Source organism: Vanessa atalanta, chromosome 14, assembly GCF_905147765.1.
Source record: "Vanessa atalanta chromosome 14, ilVanAtal1.2, whole genome shotgun sequence".
Lineage (NCBI taxonomy): Eukaryota > Metazoa > Arthropoda > Insecta > Lepidoptera > Nymphalidae > Vanessa > Vanessa atalanta.
Window position 1 is genome coordinate 9,593,081 of NC_061884.1, and position 22,526 is coordinate 9,615,606.

General features: G+C 37.6%; 3 protein-coding genes across 3 annotated transcripts; 2 read left to right on the plus strand and 1 right to left on the minus strand.

Annotated features, from left to right (window-relative positions):
• Positions 1-2,184: 2,184 nt before the first annotated feature.
• On the plus strand, positions 2,185-4,065 carry LOC125069007. The gene has a single exon (XM_047678410.1). The coding sequence runs from the start codon at positions 2,185-2,187 to the stop codon at positions 4,063-4,065; it is 1,881 nt and encodes a 626-aa protein (XP_047534366.1).
• Positions 4,062-8,146, plus strand: LOC125069009. Its single transcript, XM_047678411.1, has 2 exons — positions 4,062-4,431; positions 8,010-8,146. Exons 1-2 carry the CDS (start codon positions 4,062-4,064, stop codon positions 8,144-8,146), a joined length of 507 nt encoding a protein of 168 aa, XP_047534367.1.
• Positions 8,147-11,255: 3,109 nt separating this feature from the next.
• Positions 11,256-13,996, minus strand: LOC125068820 (connectin-like). The gene is made up of 2 exons (XM_047678140.1): positions 12,943-13,996; positions 11,256-11,997 (listed from the first exon to the last, which is right to left on the minus strand). Exons 1-2 carry the CDS (start codon positions 13,994-13,996, stop codon positions 11,507-11,509), a joined length of 1,545 nt encoding a protein of 514 aa, XP_047534096.1. The 3' UTR covers positions 11,256-11,506.
• Positions 13,997-22,526: the final 8,530 nt, after the last annotated feature.

Consider the following 22,526-nt stretch of genomic DNA (forward strand, 5'->3'; position numbering starts at 1 on the left):
ATAACTAAAACGTTAAGCTAATTTACAGATATTCAGAATTATATTTCAAACGTTTTCCCAGACCATGTATAAGCAGTTACAAAAGCGTCGTAGAATCATTTACGCCAAAGGAAACATCTTCAAAAGACCCGTAAGTAACCCAATCAGGAATGAATGAGTCGGAATATGCTCGGAAAAATACCTTGGAGGTGACGAAATGTGTTATGCCGAAACTCATTTTCTTTACGATACAGAGGTTTCTTGAAGAAAGAATAATAACGATAATGGTGGCCACCATTTACCGTTACAACGAAACATCGCATTAACAGCTATGGTGGGGATTAGTGAGAACTACTATGAGTTCTCACTATTTTATAGTTGAAAAAAAAAAAAAAATGTTGTCGGGTTTCGGTAAGCTTCGTTTTTTAGCAGAATCAATTCATAATATAATACAAAGTCGCTTAACTCTGTTTGTTCCTGTGTATCCTTAGATCTTTAAAATTACACAACGGATTCTGATACGGTTTTTTAATAGATAACCATTCTTTATCTTTTACTTTTTACGAAATAATGGCTTATTTTCGAACCGATTTTAAGTAAAATAGCATTCATCCTTATCCAATTAAGAACCTTAAATACATTTTGCATAGATCAATATGGCCTTTTACAGCATGTAATGTAATATGCAAATGAATATTTTCGAAAATATTACAGATTAAAACGCAGGGATGGTGTTTGTATTGTCTAATAACTGATAAATTGTGAACGTTGTAAGACATTCTGTAGTATATTTAGTATTAGCATTGCACCTGTGCGAAGCCGGGGCAGGTCGTTAGTTGTAAGTATAACTTAGCATTATCAAACAAATAAGATATTCCTTCGTAGAAGTGAATTATAAATTTGGAGTAATAGTTTATATGAACGAAATTGAAATACTTTTTGCATCTCTGAAGATATGAGATAAAATAACTCTTAAAAATGTTAAGGGACCAAGGATATTTCTATTTATGCGGCTAGTGTAGCTTTTTTTTTTGGTGTAGTCTCTGAATGACGCTTTGGGTGCCTTTAGCTATTTTTGAGGATTTTCTTGAGACTGTAATCCAGGTAAGATGAGACGCCGGTCATTTAAACGGAATATAAAGGAAATATTCTCATTTCTTTGGGAGCAGGGTTATATTTTTAGTTGAATCTAGACAGATTTTAATAAGGGAAGCGAGACCTCATTTGCATGCGACGCCGATGCTCTAGTGTTTTGATTACGCGATTTCAACGACGCTGGATTTTTCTCATAAAATCCGCCCTTCATAAAACGATTTCATACTATATTTTTTCTGTTTAATTTATACTTATTAAAAAAAAGTAGAACGAATAATAAAACCACGAGTATTTACCATCAGTTAGGGGGGGGGGATACCTTATAAGTGATCACAATTGACTATAGATAATTGTAAAATATTTTAACAATTAATTTCTACTCAAAAGCGTACATTATAAGATAGCGTTTTACAGTTGTTTTTCGCAAAAACAAAATATAAATAATGGAACTAAAGAGTAATTATAATAAATATACTTATATTTATTATAATTACTCTTTAGTTCCATACTACGTAGCTTTCCTGTTTACCATGTGACCTTTACTAATTTCAATTGCATATTTCGGATACACTACATTTTAGTTAGATATAATTAAAACTCTCTCCTAAAATCAGTTTGAATAACTTCATCGGTACCGATACTGTGGAGTCTATTCCAACGAGAAAAAGGTATAAAAGTGAATTAACCTTGACAACTTAAACTTTGACATTGAATTAACGCGACATCATTGGTCGAGGTCATAAATAACCTATAATATTTATTATGGCTTCATGATAAAATTGCGTTTGGAATGTAGGCGAAGCTGTTATCAGAACTTTGGAAGGAAAATTATTGAGTATATTTTTAGTGAAGGAGCATAATTATAAATGATATATAACGATATACCAATCAAGAATCGTTTATAGTGTAAAATACAGCTCTTTCATCGATTGGAATTAGGTATATTTTTACCAGAATAGCCAACAATTACATAGGGTACATCCAAATTAGACGAATTGTGTTGGACTGCTGCTGCACGGTTGATACTCTTGATTTATGTACGAGGATATACTACAGCAGGACGGTACCAGTACTTTTTTTTTTTTTTTTTTGTATTGTTTGTTCTCGGCGATGGAAGTCGACACGGAGTTATCGTCCGACGCCCTAGTTCGCCGAAAACGGCCATATGGGGGCCTCACTATTTTTAACTCCGATTCTGACACGGAGACGGAGACGAGAATGGCTGCGAAAAGCAAGCCTGCTATTCGCGGCAAAACTGCCAAAGGTCGTGGCAGTGGCCTCGCTCGGGCTAAGGCTGAGCTGAAGGCTAAGACCAATGAGGCTAGAGAGGAGGCCTTCGAACGATCGCTTCGTAGTCGAGCGTTTCGAAAGGAACCTCCTCAGACTGTTTTGGACTCCGAGGAATCTTCCTCCTCGGATGTCCACGCCGAGGATCCTACGAAAATGGGCGCGGAGGAACTTCGTGCACAGGCGGGCCGAAGCGCAGCCCTCATTTTAGAGGTGGCACAAAAGTCCTCCAACCTAAAAGGAGGATTTGGCAAAAAACTGCGGGAGTCGGCGGCTGCACTACAGGCCATTGTAGATGCCTTAGCGTCTCGGACAGAAGCCGAGGAAACTCGAAAGCTCCGCGCTGATAATGGACGCCTGCGCAAAGAGGTGGACAGCCTTAAGGCTGAGGTGAAGGCTCACCGCCGCGAGTTCGCGGAGATGCGGACCAAGGTCGCTGTGGTAAATGAGGCGTCCACCAGCTCCGCACAAGATGCTCTCACGGTGGATAATTTAAAGGCCTCCATTATGTCATCGATAGGCGTAATGCTCAACGCCCGATTTGCCGAATTAGAGGAGCGCCTCCCTCCTGCAAAAATACAGCGCCCTGCATTAGCTGCAGATAAGAGGCGGGAATCAGCGCAGCAAATTACTGTGACCCACGCGCAGGCAGTTCATTCGGCTCCACCGCCGAAGTCCGCAACTATGCGGGTGCCACCAGCTGCTCCACCGGCACCCATCGCTGGCCCTTCAAGCGTCCCGATCGCGCCGGAGATGATTCCGCCACAGATGGCCCAGGAGATGTCCTGGTCCACTGTGGTTAAAAAAGGAAAGAAGGGGAAACAGGCTTCCCCTCCAGTTGGTCCAGCTGGAACAAAGACCACGGTGTTTAAGGCACCTCAAGCGGTTAAGCCAAAGCTGACTGCTCCTCGTACAGCTGCAGTGGTGGTTACGCTGCAGCCGGAAGCGGAGCAGAAAGGTGTCACATATGCCCAGGTCTTGGAACGCGCTGAGCAAGGCATAAAATTGCAGGAACTCGGGATCAATGGCGGGTTAAAAGTCCGACGCTCGGCGACGGGGGCCAGAGTGCTGGAGCTGCCGAGAGCACAGTCGAGCCAAGTAGAAAAACTAGCCGACAAACTCCGCACAGTGTTGGATGGGGTGGCCAACGTCGTCCATCCCATACGGAAAGTGGACATAAAGTTGACGGGGCTAGACGACTCCGTCACCAAAGATAAGATCATCGCGGCAGTCGCTCGCGAGGGTAACTGTCCCACTGAAGTGATAAGGTGTGGAGAAATTGCACGTGCGCACAGTTACATGGGTATGGTCCGCGTGACATGCCCAATAGTTGCGGCGAAGAAACTATCTGACGCCGGTCGGCTCTTGGTTGGGTGGAGCTCGGCCAGGGTTTACGTGCTGGAGCAGCGCCCTCTGCGTTGCTACAAATGCATGGGCCTTGGCCATACCAGGATGCTATGCCCATTTAGTGCGGATCGAGGGAGCCTTTGCTTCCGGTGCGGCGCTGATGGTCACAAATCGGCTGAATGCACCGGGAAGCTGTGCTGTGCGGTGTGCACAGACGCTGGCAAGCCTTCCGGACACATGATGGGGTCAAAGGAATGTAATCCCCCAAACACGAAAGGTAAGGTGGCCTTAGGCACCCAGTCCACCACCAACGTCGGACAGCGCCCAGCAGAGGAGGAAGCTGCAATGTCAACATGAGCGCACAATTCAGCTTCCTTCAGGCTAATATCAACCATTGCGCCGGGGCTCAGGACCTACTACTGCAGTCCATGGCGGAGTGGGGGATCGATCTGGCGGTGGCCTGCGAGCCCTATTATGTCCCGCCCCTACCTCATTGGGTAGGGGACTCGGATGGTACCGTGGTGGTCCTCGCGAAAAGCGGAACGGGTCCCTCTATCTCACTCGTTGAAAGGGGCTCGGGTTACGTAGTGGTGGGGTGGGGGGAGTACGTGGTCGTTGGAACGTACTTCTCCCCGAACCGCAGCCTGGCTGAGTTCGAGATCTATCTCGGCTTCGTCAGATCTGCGGTGGCCAGGCAGTCGCCTAAACCGACAGTGGTTCTTGGTGACCTAAACGCAAAGTCGCGTGCCTGGGGCAACCCTGCCACAAATCCGCGAGGAAGGGCCGTCCAGGTGTGGGCACTGCTCTCCGACCTGTCCCTTCTCAACAAGGGGCAGGTTCACACCTGCGTGCGCCAACAGGGGGGTTCCGTGGTGGACGTTTCGTTCGCCACCCCTGTCGTAGCACGCAGAGTGGTCGATTGGAGAGTGGAGGAGGAGGTGGAGACTCTATCGGATCACCGCTACATCCGATTTGAGATCTCCACCTCTCGCAGGCCGGCGGAACCCCAGAGGGTGCCGACCACGCTGCCGAGGTGGTCTCTCGGCCAGGTCGATCGAGAACTGGTCAAGGAGGCCGCGATCGTGCAGCGGTGGGGTTCCGCAGGGAGGACGGAGGGCGCTAACGCAGAGGAGCTGGCGGGCCGCATGCGCAGTTCGCTCAAGGAAGTCTGCGATGCGGCCATGCCTCGGACCCGGCGCAGGGTTCCGCGTCGGCACGTCTATTGGTGGTCACCCGAAATCGCCGACCTTCGGGCGACTTGCTGCCGGGCGCGGAGGGCCTACGTCCGCTGTCGAAGGCGCAACGGCCTCGACACGGATCTGGAGAGACAGATGCTGGATGCTTATCGCCAGCTGAAAAAAGATCTGCAGCTGGCGATAAGCAAGGCCAAGGAGAAGGCCAGGGAGGAGCTTCTGGCGGGTCTCAATCGAGACCCGTGGGGGCGCCCGTATCGCGGTGTGCGCGGGAAGTTCCGCAACCAAGGCGCCCCCGTCACTGAGACGATGCCGCCGGAACTCCTCCTACGCCTGGTCGGGGAACTCTTCCCCCATCCAGGCGAGCATGTCCCTCCACAGATGGCCCGCTCCGTGATCGAAGACGCAGTGGCTCCACCACTGACCACGGAGCGGGAGATGGAGATGGCCCTCGGCCGCTTGAGGGCCAGGAACACGGCGCCGGGTCCGGACGGGGTTCCAGGGCGTGTTCTGTGCGACGCCCTGGAATTCCTGGGTGCAAGGCTTCGGGAGCTGTTCGACGAGTGCCTGTGCAGCGGGCAGTTTCCGAAGCCTTGGAAAGAAGGGAAATTGGTCCTGTTGCCGAAGGAAGGTCGGCCGATGGATTCGCCTTCGGCGTACAGGCCAATTGTGTTGCTGAACGAGACGGGAAAACTTTTCGAGAAGATCCTCGCAGCCCGTCTCGTTCAGCACCTCGAGCAGGTCGGTCCGGGTCTCTCAGAGGCTCAGTACGGGTTCAGGGCGGGCCGGTCGACGGTCGACGCTCTGAACGCCCTGAAGACTCGGACGACGGAAGCGGTAGCCCGGGGACAAGTCATCCTGGCGGTGTCACTCGACGTGGCGAACGCCTTCAACAGTCTCCCTTTCGAGACGATACGGGAGGCACTCCGATACCATGGGGTGCCGACCTATCTCAGGAGGCTACTGGAGGCGTACCTCCAGGACAGAGAGGTCCTCTGGGCGGGGGTCAATGGGCGGTTGGTCCGGCGTCGGGTAGGTTGCGGCGTTCCACAGGGGTCGGTTCTCGGCCCAATTTTGTGGAATGTCGGTTTCGACTGGCTCCTGCGAGCTCCCGTCCTTCCCGGGATGGGGGTGTTGTGTTACGCTGATGACACCCTCGTCACGGCGACTGGGCGGGACTTTCGGGAGGCAGCTCGCCTCGCCGAGGTCGGAACGGCTCTCACCGTGGACCGTATGGGAATGCTGGGCTTGAGGGTCTCCATAAATAAAACGGAGGCCCTTCTATTCCACGGTCCACGGAAAGGACCCCCACGAGGGGCGAGTATCACCGTCCGGGGGACGGTGATCAAGGTGCAGGCCCAGATGAAGTATCTGGGCCTCATCCTGGACGGTCGATGGAGCTTCGGGCAGCATTTTGTCCATCTTGGCCCGAGGCTCATCAACGCCGCCGCCGCTCTCGGCCGCCTCCTTCCGAATGTGGGAGGACCGGGATCGCTATGCCGGCGTCTTTATTCCGGCGTAGTGAGGTCGATGGCGCTGTACGGTGCTCCGATCTGGGTTGACGCCCTCACCGCTCACAATCGGGCCCTGCTGCGGAAGCCGCAGAGGGTCATAGCGGTGAGAGGCATCAGAGGGTACCGTACGGTGTCATGGACTGCGGCGACACTTCTCGCGGGCGATCCTCCCTGGGAGCTCCAGGCGGAGGTGCTCGCGGAGGTGTACCGGTTCCGGGTCGAATCGAGGAACCGCGGCGACCGTCCAGGGTCGGCGGAGGTCGGGCGGATCAGGGCTCTAGCCCAGAAAGCCCTGATCGTCCGATGGCAGGAGGATCTGGGGTCACCCACGGCGGGCCTGGCGACAGTGGAGGCGATCCGTCCCCACTTGAGTCGCTGGGTCGAGAGAAAGAAGGGCACACTCACCTTCAGGATGACACAGGTACTTACCGGGCACGGGTGCTTTGGCAAGTACCTGCACGGAATAGCGAGGCGGGAGGTGTCACCCTCCTGCCACGAGTGTGGTGCGCCAGTCGACACGTCGCACCACACCCTGAGTGAGTGTGCTGCGTGGGGGCCCCAGAGGCACACCCTGGCGGCGACTATGGGCGGAGACCTCTCGCTGCCGAGCATCGTCAACGAAATGCTCAGTAGCGAGACGTGCTGGTCGGCGATGCGCTCCTTCTGCGAAAACGTGATGTCGCAGAAGGAAGCCGCAGAGCGGGAGCGGGAAGAGGATGCCGCTGCAGACCCGCTCCGCCGAAGACGACCAGGGAGGAGGAAGAAGCGCTACGCGCACCTTCTCCCCCCGCCTCAATAGGCGTCGCAGGGACTAGGAGGGTCTCAGTACCCTGAGAACCCCTTCTAGGTGTTGGAGGCCGACCGTCAGGGCGTCACGGTAGCATGCGTAAGCGATCCCGTGGCGCTCGCCGAAAGACGGAGAGGGTACCGCTGGTTTTTTAGTGGGTAAACCCGGCGCACCTGGGCGCACTCCGCGTCCAGGGCTCCGGGGAGTCCCACACACCCCCCCACTTACCATCACGTGGGGGAAGCGCGTAAAGCGTTTTTCCAGCGAGAAAAAAAAAAAAAAAAAAAAAAAAAAAAAAAAAAAAAAAAAAAAAAAAAAAAAAAAGGACGGTACCAGTACGACATGAACCGTCTCACTTGAAAGGATATACGATTGTAGTTCTACTGTATTTTAGTCATTTCCACTTACACTTGGCTTCAGTCGAGCCTCAGATTATTGTGAGTGCTGCAGAAATAATACGAATTTCATAATCTTTGCAAAATTTCGATGATTTTATACCTTGTATATTTGTATATAGCATTTGTGATGTTGCCGACCTACCGATTAATATCCGACGGACGGTTCCCGCATGTTCCCGCGTCGAGTCATTTCGTATGAAAAACCGCTCCTGTGCTGTACGATAAAAGTCCTGTTCTAATGCGATAGCACTGCGACGTCAACCATATAATTCGAAAACTACTTTCGTAGTCACAATTATCCACAAACTAAATGCCAAGTTATTTAATTGTATAAACGATATATTTCGGTTCCGTTTTAAGTACATTGTTGTAATTTGTTAGGATAATGACCAAAACAATTCGTATGTAGGAAATATAACTGCCCAGAAAGGAACATTCCACAGGCCGATACTTCAAGACGGAAATTACAGAGTAATGTGGCACAGAGCACTGCAGTACTGTTCTGAAAGAAATCACTTCATATTCCAGTTGAGAAATAGTAAATGAACGGTATTATTTCTTGATAATTTCAATTTAGTTGCAAGCAAATATGTTTGTATTGATTTTATGTGCATGGGTGGATGTTATGTCAGACTATGAATATGTTCGTAACCATTGGGAAACTATAAAATATTTTTGTATAAAAGATTGTTATCACAAAAATATTAAAGGAAATATCTACGATTTTCTTTATATGTCTCATAATAATAATTCATTCTCAGTAATCGTTAAAATGTATATTATTATGTAAAAAGTTCTTATATGAAATAAACAAATATTTTTCTACGGTAAAATACATAACAGATTTATAATAACTTATAGATATTATATTATTAAACCAACAAGTTTATTATGAGTGGGGATTGGAGCCATCCCATCACAAACTGGATGTTGTTACGCTAACTTTTTGTCGTAAAAACTCATGGCGATTTACAGTTAAAGGTTTTCCATAGATAGTTGGCGTCTAAGTTGATCTACCGGTAAATAGCACTTTAAATTATTGTGTTCTGGCTTAAAGGACCTGTGCGCATGTGTAGTTTCAGGCACAAGACATAACCACTTAGTTCTCAAGGTCAGACGTATATTCCACTTACCTATTATAGATTAAAAATAAATAAATATATATATATAGTTTTGGTGGCAGTCGCTTTAAAGTCATTTTATAAGAAAATCTAGACTACATTGACGTTACGAGCTTCCCAATAGCACACATGTGAAAATATTTTATAATACATTTTAATTCTTAAACTACAATCTATCATTTTGCAAGAGTTTCATATATATCGGATTACAGGTTATTTCGTATATCCGGTTAGAATTATACTAACTAGAAAAACTTAGCTATTTAAATATTAATTTTGAACACAAATATTAAATTTCATTCATTTTTTATCTGTATTTTGAAGTTGAATGTATATTAAAATAATAATAAAGAAACATTTATTTTTAAAATTTTATTATCCCTTATTTTACATTACAATCCAAACTTTATACAATCACTCAAAGCTTATATTTAAACAATATAATCAGGTATACCTATAAATTATAATATGTATTATTAATTATAATAAAAATGAACACAAAATATTAAATTTAATCGTATTATCGTTTATTGTTATTACAAACAATAGAGTTATATGAATTCACACTAAAGTAATTGTTTTATACATTTAAATTATGTTTTCAAATTATATAATTTTAAAAATAGAATTTTTGAGAGTGAATATTGAATTCTTGTTGGCTATTGGCTGATTTCTATTCAATAACATATTTGGAAATAGATTCTATAGAATATTGTGTAGATGTGTGGGGTAGAAATAAAATATGTGTGTGAGAAAGAAAAATATACACCAGTAAGAATAAAATTTAAACTTATTGTTTTAATATCGGCCGTATTTTTTGTGGAAACCCGTCTGAGTAAATATTCATCACTTATTCTGCCACAAATTAGCAAAACTTTGCATTGTTTTATTCCGGTTTAATGGGTGAGTGAGCCAGTGTATTTACTCGCACAAAGCACATAACATATTAGTTCCCAAAGTTGGTGGTACATTGGCGATGTAAGGAATGGTTAATATTTCTTATGGCACCAACGTCTATGGATGGTGGTGACCACGTACCATCAGATGGCCGACCCATTTGCACGCCTATCTATTTTATATGTATGAGAAACAATGACTCCAAATTTATTAACGTTAATTATCGAGGAATTCTCAATAAACGCCGGGAAGTTCTCGCTTGTATTGTTACCAGTATGTACCGGATGTATCGAAATCGTTAATCCAAAACAGGTAAGTAGTTTATTGTTACTATAGTAACATTTCTAAATAATGTTTACCGGAAAACTAAATAATGATACATTGATGCTTTGATTTACACGTTTTACACGTTAAGTGGGAAATTAAATTCACAAAACAGTATTCTATATTTAAAAAACATCGATAATAAAAATAGATAAAACTCAAGATATAAAAATACCTCAGCTTATATAATATTAAATACATTTATTAAAATACACACAATCGTAAACCAGCGTCTTCAATATACACACAAAAAAAGCAATATAACTAACTTATTATAGTATATGTACAAGTATGTCTTATCTACGTAACCGACACTCTTTATAAATTAGGAGCACTAATTATATCACAATACACTAAACTAGAAGAGAATGTTATTTTTCGAAACGCTTCCTCACAACCTTCAACCTTTTTAAATTTCGAATGCAACTAAAAGCTGTAATTGGTCATAATAATTTTCTTGTTACTTAAATTATATAGTATTATGTAGTTTTAATTGCTTTGGTCACAAGCTGGATGTATTCAAGGACAAAAAATATGCGATGTGACCCATTGAAATGTTGACAATAGTCACTACGACACGTTTTATGGCGATCAATCATTCAATGGTTTCTATGATCTTGTACAGACGAAAAAATCTGCATTGAGGTACCCCACGTCTATTCTTTTATAAAATATTTTATGGATGCAGTTTAGTTATGCTACATGCCGTATTGGTTTATTAATAACATTGTGAACGTATCGTTGTGTGCGTAGAACAAACACATAAAAGTTTTCTTGATTGAATTTATAAAATATTTAGTAGTTATTGCAAGTTGAGAAAATTTATTGTACATGAAAAATTTTATGGTATTTTAAAAATGTTAAGAGAACAACTCTTTAGAAATAATTTTAAGTTAAAGTTTTTTTTAGGTTTTCATGTTAGAAAAAACAAAAATCGTATTAAACGACGTGTAATGAATGATTAATATATTTAAACCACTAAAATTGTAAAGTATGTTTAACATTTGTTTTAATCCAATAGAAAAATTTCTACCGAGTCAAAAATAAATTTTATATCATGACATTACTATTTGAAAGTTTTTCGTATCTTTGAAACGATGCCAAATGTGGTTTCGAATATTGAAAATATCAATAGTTGGCTACTGAAACTACCAGAACTATAATGTGCACAAATCCACACAAGTAATTTTCACAAATATTCGATGCAATATATACAAAAGGGCTTTTAAAATTAATTAATTTCTCCATTACAAACTTTTTACCGTTTTATATTAAATTCATAATATAACAAGAGAAATACTTAAAACCTCCATCCCTTTCATTATAATAAATCAACGTTGTTAATTATTTCTGATTACGAAAACTAATCTTACCAATTTAAGCCCTAAATTCGTATTACCATCACGCGATTCAGTTCAACATTACCATCCAAATAATTGTCTTCTATAGATAAATTTAATTACATATCCTTAACCAGTCTTCTTCATTTATTCGAATAAGCAACACAATGAGATGTTATAAGAATCAAGTCCTTTAGAAATCCATTCTAATTAATATTTTGTTCTTAATGAACAAAACTTATTATTACTAACGTAAGCACTAACGACAAACTTGATAATATCTTCAAACTGGAATTAGGTTGCCAATAACTTTCATCTTTCGATGAAAGCATTAAAGAATCTTCCCCGTTCTGTATTAGCTCTCCCGGACACGGCAAAGATTCCGTCGGTATATCAACTAATGCAATTTGATTAGGGATGGGTTTTAAAGTTGCTTCAAACTTATAAGATGGATTACTCTCTCCAAACAGTTCTTCATCATTGCCGTCCTGTTGGAAGACGTCACTGCTAGATTCCAATTCGAATAGGTTTTCGGTTTTAAGAGATTTTTCGTCCTGTACTATGTCTCCATTCAAATCGTTAGAAGCACCCACACTTTTAGCAGTATTAGGAACACATGTTACATCGTCAAGTGCTATTCGGAGAGGTTCACTTTTAGTTTCATTACGCAATAGTTGAATCCACGATAAACGACAATCACAGTTTAATTGATTACCTGTTAAAAAAAAAAAAGTTAGTAGAATAGTATTCACTATCTGAACTCTATATGCCAAAATATAAAAAAATATATATATTACATCATTGGTATATTCTATAGCCCTTTATAAGCTCATATGAATAATAATCCGAGGCCTAATGTAAAAAAAAATCTCTGGCTTTATCCAACGTACTCATATCTACGGTCAACAAAAGTCGATAATAAAATTATCATGAGAACACGCCCGTTATGTTTGTTGATTTTTAATAATACATATTTCATTGTGCCTAAATCGTGTTATTACGCCATTGTTGACTCGCTAAAGGGAGCTGTTACACTCATTAATTGTCCTTAACGTTCGAAGGGTACTTTTGCTCTTTGGTAGGGGATTAGAACCCCGTAGGGAATGTGGCATTGTTTGCACAAAATATAGTTATTTATCTTCCTGTGAGTGTGTCCCAAGCAATCACTGTGTGTTATTAAATCTTTAACAACACGTTTGTGACATCTAAAATAATATTTTTAATATTGAATATAATGGTTTGTTATAAATGAGTTTTAAAATAAGTATTAAATTTAAATTACAAATATTTTTAATTTTTTTGGTTATTTTTATAATAATGATAAATTTAACTATTCTTTAAAGCATGTTGAAATTCATTTAGAGATACAACTTTTTGTATTAAGTTGTCTCTAATATTTTGTATATTCTTTTATATAAAATAAATAATGACTGCGAGACGACTTATCTCTTAAAAAGTACACAAAAAGTCTCATCGTCCCAAGTTCGATTGACAGCCTGATAAAGATATTTTTTGACAAATATTTATCATAGACCTCGGTTGACCATTCACCCTTCAGAGGCTTAAAAATAATTCATAGAATATTTTTTACAATAAATATAAAATAAATATTGATGAATAAAATTATAAATATATAATATGTTTGCTGGTTCTAACTTACCGCTTAAATATAAGACAGACGTTTTCATCTTCAAATTCTCAAGAATTGGTTTAACAGTTTCGTAAGTTAATAATTCAATTTCATTATTTCTCAAATCTAATAACTCCAGTCCTCTTACGCCTTCCAATAGGCCCTCGTTAATGGATTGCAATTGATTTCCAGTCATAGATAATTTCTGAAGTAAAGCCAGTCCATCAAAGGCCCTTTCAGATAAATATTTCAATTCGTTATTGTCTAAAAGGAGTTCGTTTAAATTCCACAGTTCTGAAAATGTCAAATCACCAATCATTGACAATTTATTCGATCTCAAATCTAATCTTGTTAAATTACCTAGACCTTTAAAAGTATCTCTAGTTAATACAGATATTAAATTTGCTTCAAGGACTAAATCGTTAAGAACGTTCAAATGTTCGAAACATCCATCATGAGTAAGACTGATAGCGTTAGATGACAAATCTAGGTATCTGAGATTTGGCAAATCCACAAAAACGTCCCGTTGTATTTCAGTAACTTTGTTTCCTTTTATCGTTAAATTAACAAGTGCCGGTAGATTTGAGAATGAGGAAAAATCTAATTCCATTATTTTATCATTCATTAATGTTATTTCTCTCACTGTGGATATGTTTGTAAAGGTCTTCTTCTCGATTTTATTTAATGTCGCGTAATGAATGAATAGCTTCTGCAATTTCTTTAAACGATGGATTACTTGTAAAGGAATGAATTTGAGTGCACCGTCTGACCTTACGTTGAATGTTAATCTTTCAAGATACGGTTGCGAACTAAAACTCGTCCAAATTGGATCGGTTTCGTCTATACCTCCATTAAAAACCCAGCAGTCCGCTCGTGTAGCGGTTTTTATGGCCGTGTTTTCACAATAGCAGTGTACTTTTGATTCTCTATTTGTTATTTCGCACATATTATCCTTAGCTTGTACAGCATGATATCTCCTCTCAGTTTTATCTCTACGTTTTTCATTTAGACGGCTTTCAGTAAAGGATATTTGCACTGAGGTCAGCGCAAGAGCCAGAAGTAAATATTGAATGACGGTCTCCATATTCCCTAGCTTTTTTAGTGGAGTAATCTGTAACAAAGAAAAAAATCATTAGAACGATATTGCTTTTGATATACAAAAATACTTATAACCCTTTCGACGCTGAACTTATTTAGACATCTTTATTGAGACGGAGAAAGTTTTGAAAGAAAAAAATCTTTATTACTTTAAATTGAAATGAAGTCAGTTTTCCACTAGTAATAGCTACATTCAGCGGCATTGCTTGCAATAAAATATTTCTGCATTATTAGTCGTAGATTTACTATAACCATACTAATTGAAAATATTTATATTAAAAAAGTAGTCGTATTGTACATGCGAAGTCTAGAAGAGTTGATAATATTATGACAATATGCAAATAAATCGTACGGATTGTTTTGTTTGAGTCAATAGCGCTTGATCAATCGACTAATGCGTTACATGCATGCATGCATGCATGCATGCATTACATTGGAACTACTAAGTGAACCAAAAATTGTTTAAGTACGTTTATAGACGTAATTTTAATTATAATTATCATAATTTTAATGATATTTATCAAAATTTCCAAAGAATAAAGCGTGGGTTTCCTCGGTTTCTGAATATATTTTTTTCCAAAACGTATTTTTATACACACTTAGAGCGTCAATTGTTTTACCTTTAAAGGGTTTTGAAGAGTTCATAGAAAATGTTTCCATTTACAGATAACAATGGTATACCTATTATTAATATTAAAAGTGTGTCTATGTATACATTTGAGGATTGTTGTAATAAAACCATTGAATATACGCACATTAAAATGACCCATACAATACTAGTATCAACACTAATGTCATTATTAAAGTCTGAAACATATTGTCTATGAAAATGTTTTATTACAGCGTCCATTAAATGTTAATTATCCACCAAAAAGCTTATTGCGTTTTATTACGGTACACCGGAATTAAATAGCTCTTAACATATATCAACCTAAACAGAATCCATATGTATATTTCATAACCCTGTCGTGTTGTCGTGTAAAAATATTTGGTTAAAAAATTTCATTGAGTTTGTGAAGTGTGAGTGACACATGGTTCTATGTCATTGATATTGTGGTTCAAAAACCGGTGCACTTAGCTAATTTGTGGGGTGTGGAGTTTCTAACGTCGTATCGTGTGTATGACTCATTCAATACCCTCGTTTGCTTTGAGTGTCTATAACTGTTTATCGAGTCAATACCTCGTTGGGGATCAAACAAAAGCTAACAGATCGGCTTGGAAAGTCAACTTCTATCGACTTTCATGTCGAAGTAAATAAGCGTAGTGACCTGTTCGAAGTTCTTTGAAAACTGATGTTACTTATTAAGGAGCGGCGCTTTTATATACATTTTCTGAACTGTTTTCGATTTCAGTTCATCCACTTTAAATAAAGATTAATATTTATTAAAAGCCCATCTCTTATTCAATTGATAACTATATTTATATATAACTAAGTATATATTATAAGTAACAAGTAATAGACAGTAAAAGTCCCACTGCTGGGCTTATTCATTCCTAAGGGATAAGGCTTGCTATGTAGCTCCAGATCGATTAGGTGCTTCCAGCTAGATAATGTATTGAACGAGATAAATTATAAACAATTTTAAGTACATGTAAATTTAGGCAAACATTTCAAACAGTTATCTCGATGTACGTTTATTAATGTTCAGTTGTATAAAAAGACAATCGATACAGATTGTGAATAAATATCCACTTTTATTTTACTATATACGAGATCAAAAATTATTGTGATAATTTAAATAATGATTAATCATGATTTTTTGCTTATAAACAAAAAAATTATGCGTAATTGTAATAGTCATTCAAAAAGTCTAAGTTCAAAAAGGTTTTATTATAGATTATTATAAGTAGAAAGTCATTTGTTTTATAGTAACGATCTCATCAAACAATCTAGGCCGGATGGAATAGAATCCTTTGTCACCCTAAATTACTATTGTATTGAATTTTTCTAGCCCTCACGATTTGAGCTTTAATTAAAAAACTTTTGTCACGATTTTATAATACAAATCTTTTTGTACTTTCGACTATAGGTCTTTTAATTTCTTCAAAACGTCCAGATTCTTTGAGAGTGGTCATTTTGTCTTCTTTGTCTCCATTGTGTTTCATTTCGTAATTCTTAAAGGAAAAGTATGTATAGATTTTAATATTGAAATGTCTTTGTAGCTTTGCCTTTAGACGCCGAAGTTTGATCTCTCTTTGAAGATGTTTGAAGAGACAATTTTACGATTGTAGATAAAGTTCGTGCAGGTAAAATGGAGCCACTTTTTATCGAGTTGTTTCGGAACGTCTCTGTTGTTACTTTGTCTCTTTAGACAGAATTTTTCAAAGGCATAAATATTATGTGATTGTAAGTGACTTGAATATTTACGACGAATTAAGGAATATTTTGTTAACCTATTGCTGATGGATATATTTTCTTTTTTTGGCATAATTTTTGTATGTTCATTGACATAATTTAAGTGTATAAAATTAAAACGAAATAAGTCTTGATTAATAATAATTAGAAATAGATATGCTTAAATTCTCATTTTATAAGAGTAGCCGTCGTGAGACTTCTCTTTTATACAGATACTAGTATAAATAAAATAATATATTTAATAAACTTATTAAAGATCATTGAACAAGATTACATTTTGTAGTATTTGATGTGCTTACTAGCTAAGCATTTTACATTATTGAATAAAACAGTAGCTGGAATCGGGCATGCATTTCAATTAGAAGATCTAAAATATTCAAGTTATTCCAAACACCCTAAAGTGGTTCTGAGAGGGTTGATGGGAATTTACAAATACTCTCCGCGTCTTGTCTACATTGCGCGCCTTCTTTGGCTACTTCATTAAACAAGTATTTATTGACCATTTGTATATATTTAATCACATATTACTAGAGAATAAGACAATATTAGAAGTGAAAAAAGTAAAACTTCTTCTTTTATTTGTCATAATTATAGTTCTAAATTTAAAGCTATTTATATATTCAGTTTGAATTGTAGCTTATACAGAAAAAAAACAGTAGTTGTTCTTGACATTTTATGCGTTGGATAAAATTTTGCCATTATGCAATAGATCCACGTGGTGGAACCAACTCAATACCTTTTTTTAAAGATGTTTTTAATTATTTTTATTAGTTTATAAGTACTAGCTGTTTATATAACTTATATGTAAATGTTATATTTTTTTTTATTATAAAATTATGTAAACTTTATCAATATTTATATTTCAATATAAATAAAATCCTAGTTCATTAGATTTTAAATTTATTACATAAATTGAATTTAGTAAATGTTTTAGTTAATAATATGAAATAAAAAATATTATTGCTAAATAAGACTATCTTAGAATTTTTATCTCTCTGTACTCTATTAATAAAATAATTTAAATATCAACTATAATCCTATAGAGCCGAGATGGCCCAGTGGTTAGAACGCGTGCATCTTAACCGATGATTTCGGGTTCAAACCCAGGCAGGCACCACTGAATTTTCATGTGCTTAATTTGTGTTTATAAATCATCTCGTGCTCGGCGGTGAAGGACAACATCGTGAGGAAACCTGCATGTGTCTAATTTCAACGAAATTCTGCCACATGTGTATTCCGCCAACCCGCATTGGAGCAGCGTTGTGGAATATGCTCCAAACCATTTCCTCAAAGGGAGAGGAGGTCTTTAGCCCAGCAGTGGGGAAATTTAAGGGTGCAAATGCTAAAAAAAAAATGATAATGCTATAATCTTATATAGGCTATTATATATATAGGTTATTATAGTTTATTACTTAAGCTTTAATTCTAGACTGTCTGTTTAAAGCTAACATCTTTCATCATCCTTCTGTTGGAGTCTATTTTAGTAACAATCAATACGCTGATATCAGCGTGCTGATGGCCGAATTTCGTTTAATGAAAATGCTTGCCATTTTAAAATTGAGTATTGATTTGAATATAATAGGAAATCTCGTATTATAAATTTATTATTATATAATATAGTAAGCAAGTTCTGTATTAATGTTTTATTATGATGATTTCTGTAGTAATGTTTACGTAATACGGTTTCGATTATATATTATATAAGTTGTTTAAATAACGTTTGTTTATTTAATTAGTAAAAATTAAGTTATATTGTGCCCGTTGGATCAATGTTTGAATTAAAATATTCTTTATTCAAGTAGTCTCATGAAAGCACTCTTGGAACGTCATTTTACGGCGTTGAATTAAATGTAAAGCGTCATGTATAGAAAACGAATCGGAGATAACGTAGATTTTAACTGAATCACGGGCACTAATTTTGAGAAGTATAATATTTTTCAATCTCAGTGAAGGAAAATAATCGTAGGGATACCTAAAAGCTGTTCTGCTACATACAAGAGCCCCTATGGAGCACTACAGTAGAATATCCAAATATTATCTTCAGGAGGAGTAGGCCTTTGCCTGCAGTTTACTTCACTGAATTTTATCAAAACTGAAACATAGCTTATACGATATATAAAGAATATAATTTATAAAATTTGGTGTTAACAGTTTTCACAAGAACCAGGTACTCTATTTTGTACTAACGTTTTGTTCAAAATAAAAAAATAACGATAGCACTATGTCAAAGTCTAGTGTACATGGAACGCAGTATAAATGACGTTACAGCCGAACACTCTAAACGTTATATTTTTCATAAGACATGGAATTTTTTCATAAACTTTCTACGCCGCGGAATTCAAGCAGTATGAGTTGGCGAGGGATCAAAATTTCCTTTCATCTTTGCTATTAGAAGAAGAAATTACGAATTCCGTTTAGACGTCCCTTGGTTTTGTATTATATTATTTTGTTTTGGTTAACAAATTTACACCTTGTCCAATCAAATTAAAGGAATCTTAACGAACTCTAGAGTTCATTTCATTATAATCCCCTAAAAGGAATCGAATTTACTATGAGAAAACTTGAAGGAAAGGTTCCTCGTGGAAAGGTGACAATCGTTATAACGCTGTCTTGACATCTAATCCATTTGAAACAAATAAAATATTCATACTTAATAGCTTCACTTTTGCTCAAACTTAGAGAGTTACATTGAAAGGAAACTTTCAAAGATAAATTGCAATTAATTTAATTATTTAGTCACTAATCAGTCTATTTTTAAAAAATACTGACGTTAAAATTCAGCATATGCAGATATAAACCATATTAAGTTGGCCAATAGACCAACGAGGAAGTCATACAAAGTTTGTTACATAATAATGTAATTAAATGTCAATTCTAACGAGGCTGATACCGGTAAAAACTAGTTTAGTTTATTTTTTTGTCACTAGCTGCGTAAGCCGATTTCGAGACTTTGAAGATCCTCTAGCCTACCTCCTCGTTGAAATTAATCTCTTAAGATCCTTGTTGTCTACGCAGTTAAGAGTAATACTTAAATAGGTTTTTTATTTAATATTTTGATGGTTTTATGATGTAAAATTTAATAAAATTTATATTCATAACTAACTTAAACTATGAAAGTCGGACGTTGTTGGTCCTCGTTTGTATGGTGACGAGTATTGCATACATACATACATACATACACGAAATGCAATAAATAAACCATTATACTATTTTAAACAATAAATTGCAAACCTTCCTCAAGTTACGGAAATCAAAAGAATTCAAACCTATTTTTGTCTGAACAAAAGAATTGGTAATTTCAACCAGTCGCAAAATTACCTGAATCCCTTCTACCTGACAATTGTATTATACGAATGTTAAAGATTTTTTTCTTACAAATACCACAAAATGTTTGCACACTTGCTAAAAAAAATGTACCTGACTTAATCCTGGACGCGTTTCGATACTATGAAAAATTCAATTGATTTTGAATGACAAATGAAAAAGTACTCAGTTTCGAAACCCAAAAACCTTCTCATAATATTATAAATTTATTTTTTAAATTCGTATTTGTATAAAATAATCTTTGACAGACGCAAACAAAGTCAATTTCGTGTTTATTATTTTTTTTTTTCAATCTAAATCTGTTAAAAAAAAAAAAACATTAATAAAACATATATTCGAAAGTCGTAAAACAAAGTCCATGTCACAATATAAAACAAACTTAATGTTTCCATATGACGCGCACAAAATTTAATACGCGCCATTTTGTAAGCTAAAACAATCGCAAATCCATCATTGTTCTAGGATTATGAACTGCTTGTCTCCAAAATAAGACAAACACTTTGCTTATTCCAATGGCAAGAGGAGTAAAGATAAACAAACCTTAGATTTACATATTTTATGCGATTTACTGATAGCTCAGCTTTAGTATGTACTACGGACAATTGCTGATTAATTGAATTTATAATACAACACTAACAACCTATATTCACTTGAATTTAACTTCCAAAGTTCCAGATTTTTTTTATAATTCCAAAATTAATACTATAGATAATTGAATCCACGAATGACATGAGATCTATTCAAGTTATTTGTCTTTGGTCCTCCTACCGTTGAAATGGACTATATATTCATATACCTTACACTTCAAAGCATCTTTAATATTCATCTTCATAGCTTATTTACTTTGATCGAGAATTTGCTGACAAGGCACCTAAATTTTATATTAGACATATTATTTGGTACCATACGGCTTATTACAGTATAAGTAGTGTTCGTATTTATAGGAATATCGATTATATAATTGGCGCAGCATTACTGAACATGAAGCATTTCTATTCAAATTAGTCTGAACGGTTAATGTCCAGTATATAAAATTCGATGCGATTCGTTTTGCTTACGAATTGGTTGGCGTTCCTGAAGTTTTGAAGTTTCATTTAACTGTAGAATAGAAACGATTGCAACGGCTCGTTAATCGTTATGCAAAAACGATACGTTAACTATAACGTACAAATCTGAGTTATTTTTATTCGGCAATACTACTATGATATTTTATTTAATCACAAAAGCGATCCGAATTATTTAATTATTCCTTCTTAATTATAAACTCGAGAATATTTTGAAAGTTGAAATCTTCAGAAATTTCAATTTGTGGTCAATATAAACTTGGAGACATACTAAATTTTGAAGGGTATTTTATCATTTAGCCAGTCTTGCAAAATTAATGTAAGTCGACTTTATCACTGAACGGAAGGTTTGCGAAGTTTAAGTTAAATTTGAGGAGTTCAAGATCCAGTTTCTGCTTAAGGCAATTAGTTGTAAAGTATTTACGTGAAAATTTGATTGATGGCTAGAAACGGTTACAGATTGCGTCGTAAGTTTAATTCCTGTCTCTGTGAGGGCGGATAAGTTCTTGTAACAGTTTGATTTTAGTTATTATCGTCTGACAGATTTATTGTTTGTATTGAGTTTTGTAAAATTAATTGATTAATAAATGTGAACAAATTTATTTAGCTATTACGTCGGTTAAATAAGAAAATTGTGTCTCACAGGACGCCCGGCAAATCGGAAAAATAGATAGTTGGAATTTTAAATTAAATAAAATCAATTAATAAATTATATAAATGAATAAAATGAATTCAAAGAGTTTCTTAAATAAAATGAATAGCTTATCTTCTTATTAAAATATTAATAATAACGTAACAACAAAGTTTATAGTATACGCGACGCAAATACAAGCAAAAACGTGAAAGCGTGAAGCGGCTTGACGGTATAAGAGAGCGACATGTTGCTAGCTGTCACGGCATATATTACCCTCAAGGCACGATCAAATTTAAAGTAATTAGAGACTAACAAAATAATTATATCATTAAAAAAAAAATAGTGATTTGCAAAATTTTATTTATGCTCGTTGGTCCAGTGGCTAAATATAAAGCCGCAGAACCCGAGGTTTTAGTTCAGACCCAAGGTCGGGCCGATAAAATGTTACAGAGTTTCCGATCGATAGATTCTCAGTTATTGTCAGGAGTCTGAAAATAACATAAAGTCCTGCGTTTGAACACTTTCCGGTCGTGTCGGATTTTCCGTCCCATCGGATTATAAAAAGGGGATAGAGAGTGCACATATGGTTGCACACACACACTTGAGATTTGCCGCCGTAGCCGAAATCGGTCAGGACAACATCAATTATTTAATCAAATTATCGTAAAATATAGGTCTCATGTATATACTCGGATAATAATGTACATGTGATTTATGTGATATCACGATTATATACTGACGGATGAGAATGTGTGATCCATTACAATTACTGGCACTAGGGACAAGGACAACCTTGTATTCATAGACATCACAGGCATATACATCGTGCTGACAATATACGGTATATTATATACAATCAAAGGCAGTGAAAGGTATTGATCTTGGCCAGCAGTTTCTTTAATATAAAATCTAAAATAATGAATTCTTTTAGATATGTTTGAGGTACGTTTAATGGTTAACACTGATAAATTCACTATAATCAAATGAGTATATCGTTAATTTGTAAATTATTCTCATGTCTCATCTCGTCATTATATTTCGGATTATTAAATATAACGAATGTTATATAATATTGTACTGTAAAAAGTTACATTATAAAAGCGATCTATTTGAACCTTAATCTATACGTGTTAATCAC

Bases quoted from the DNA above. Each gene is read 5' to 3' on its own strand.
- LOC125068820 (XM_047678140.1), bottom strand. From the start codon at position 13,996: ATGGAGACCGTCATTCAATATTTACTTCTGGCTCTTGCGCTGACCTCA. The intron at 11,998-12,942 runs GTAAGTTAGAAC...TTTTTTTAACAG, and splicing joins GTCTGTCTTATATTTAAGCG to GTAATCAATTAAACTGTGAT.
- LOC125069007 (XM_047678410.1), top strand. From the start codon at position 2,185: ATGGAAGTCGACACGGAGTTATCGTCCGACGCCCTAGTTCGCCGAAAA.
- LOC125069009 (XM_047678411.1), top strand. From the start codon at position 4,062: ATGAGCGCACAATTCAGCTTCCTTCAGGCTAATATCAACCATTGCGCC. The intron at 4,432-8,009 runs GTGACCTAAACG...ATTCGTATGTAG, and splicing joins TAAACCGACAGTGGTTCTTG to GAAATATAACTGCCCAGAAA.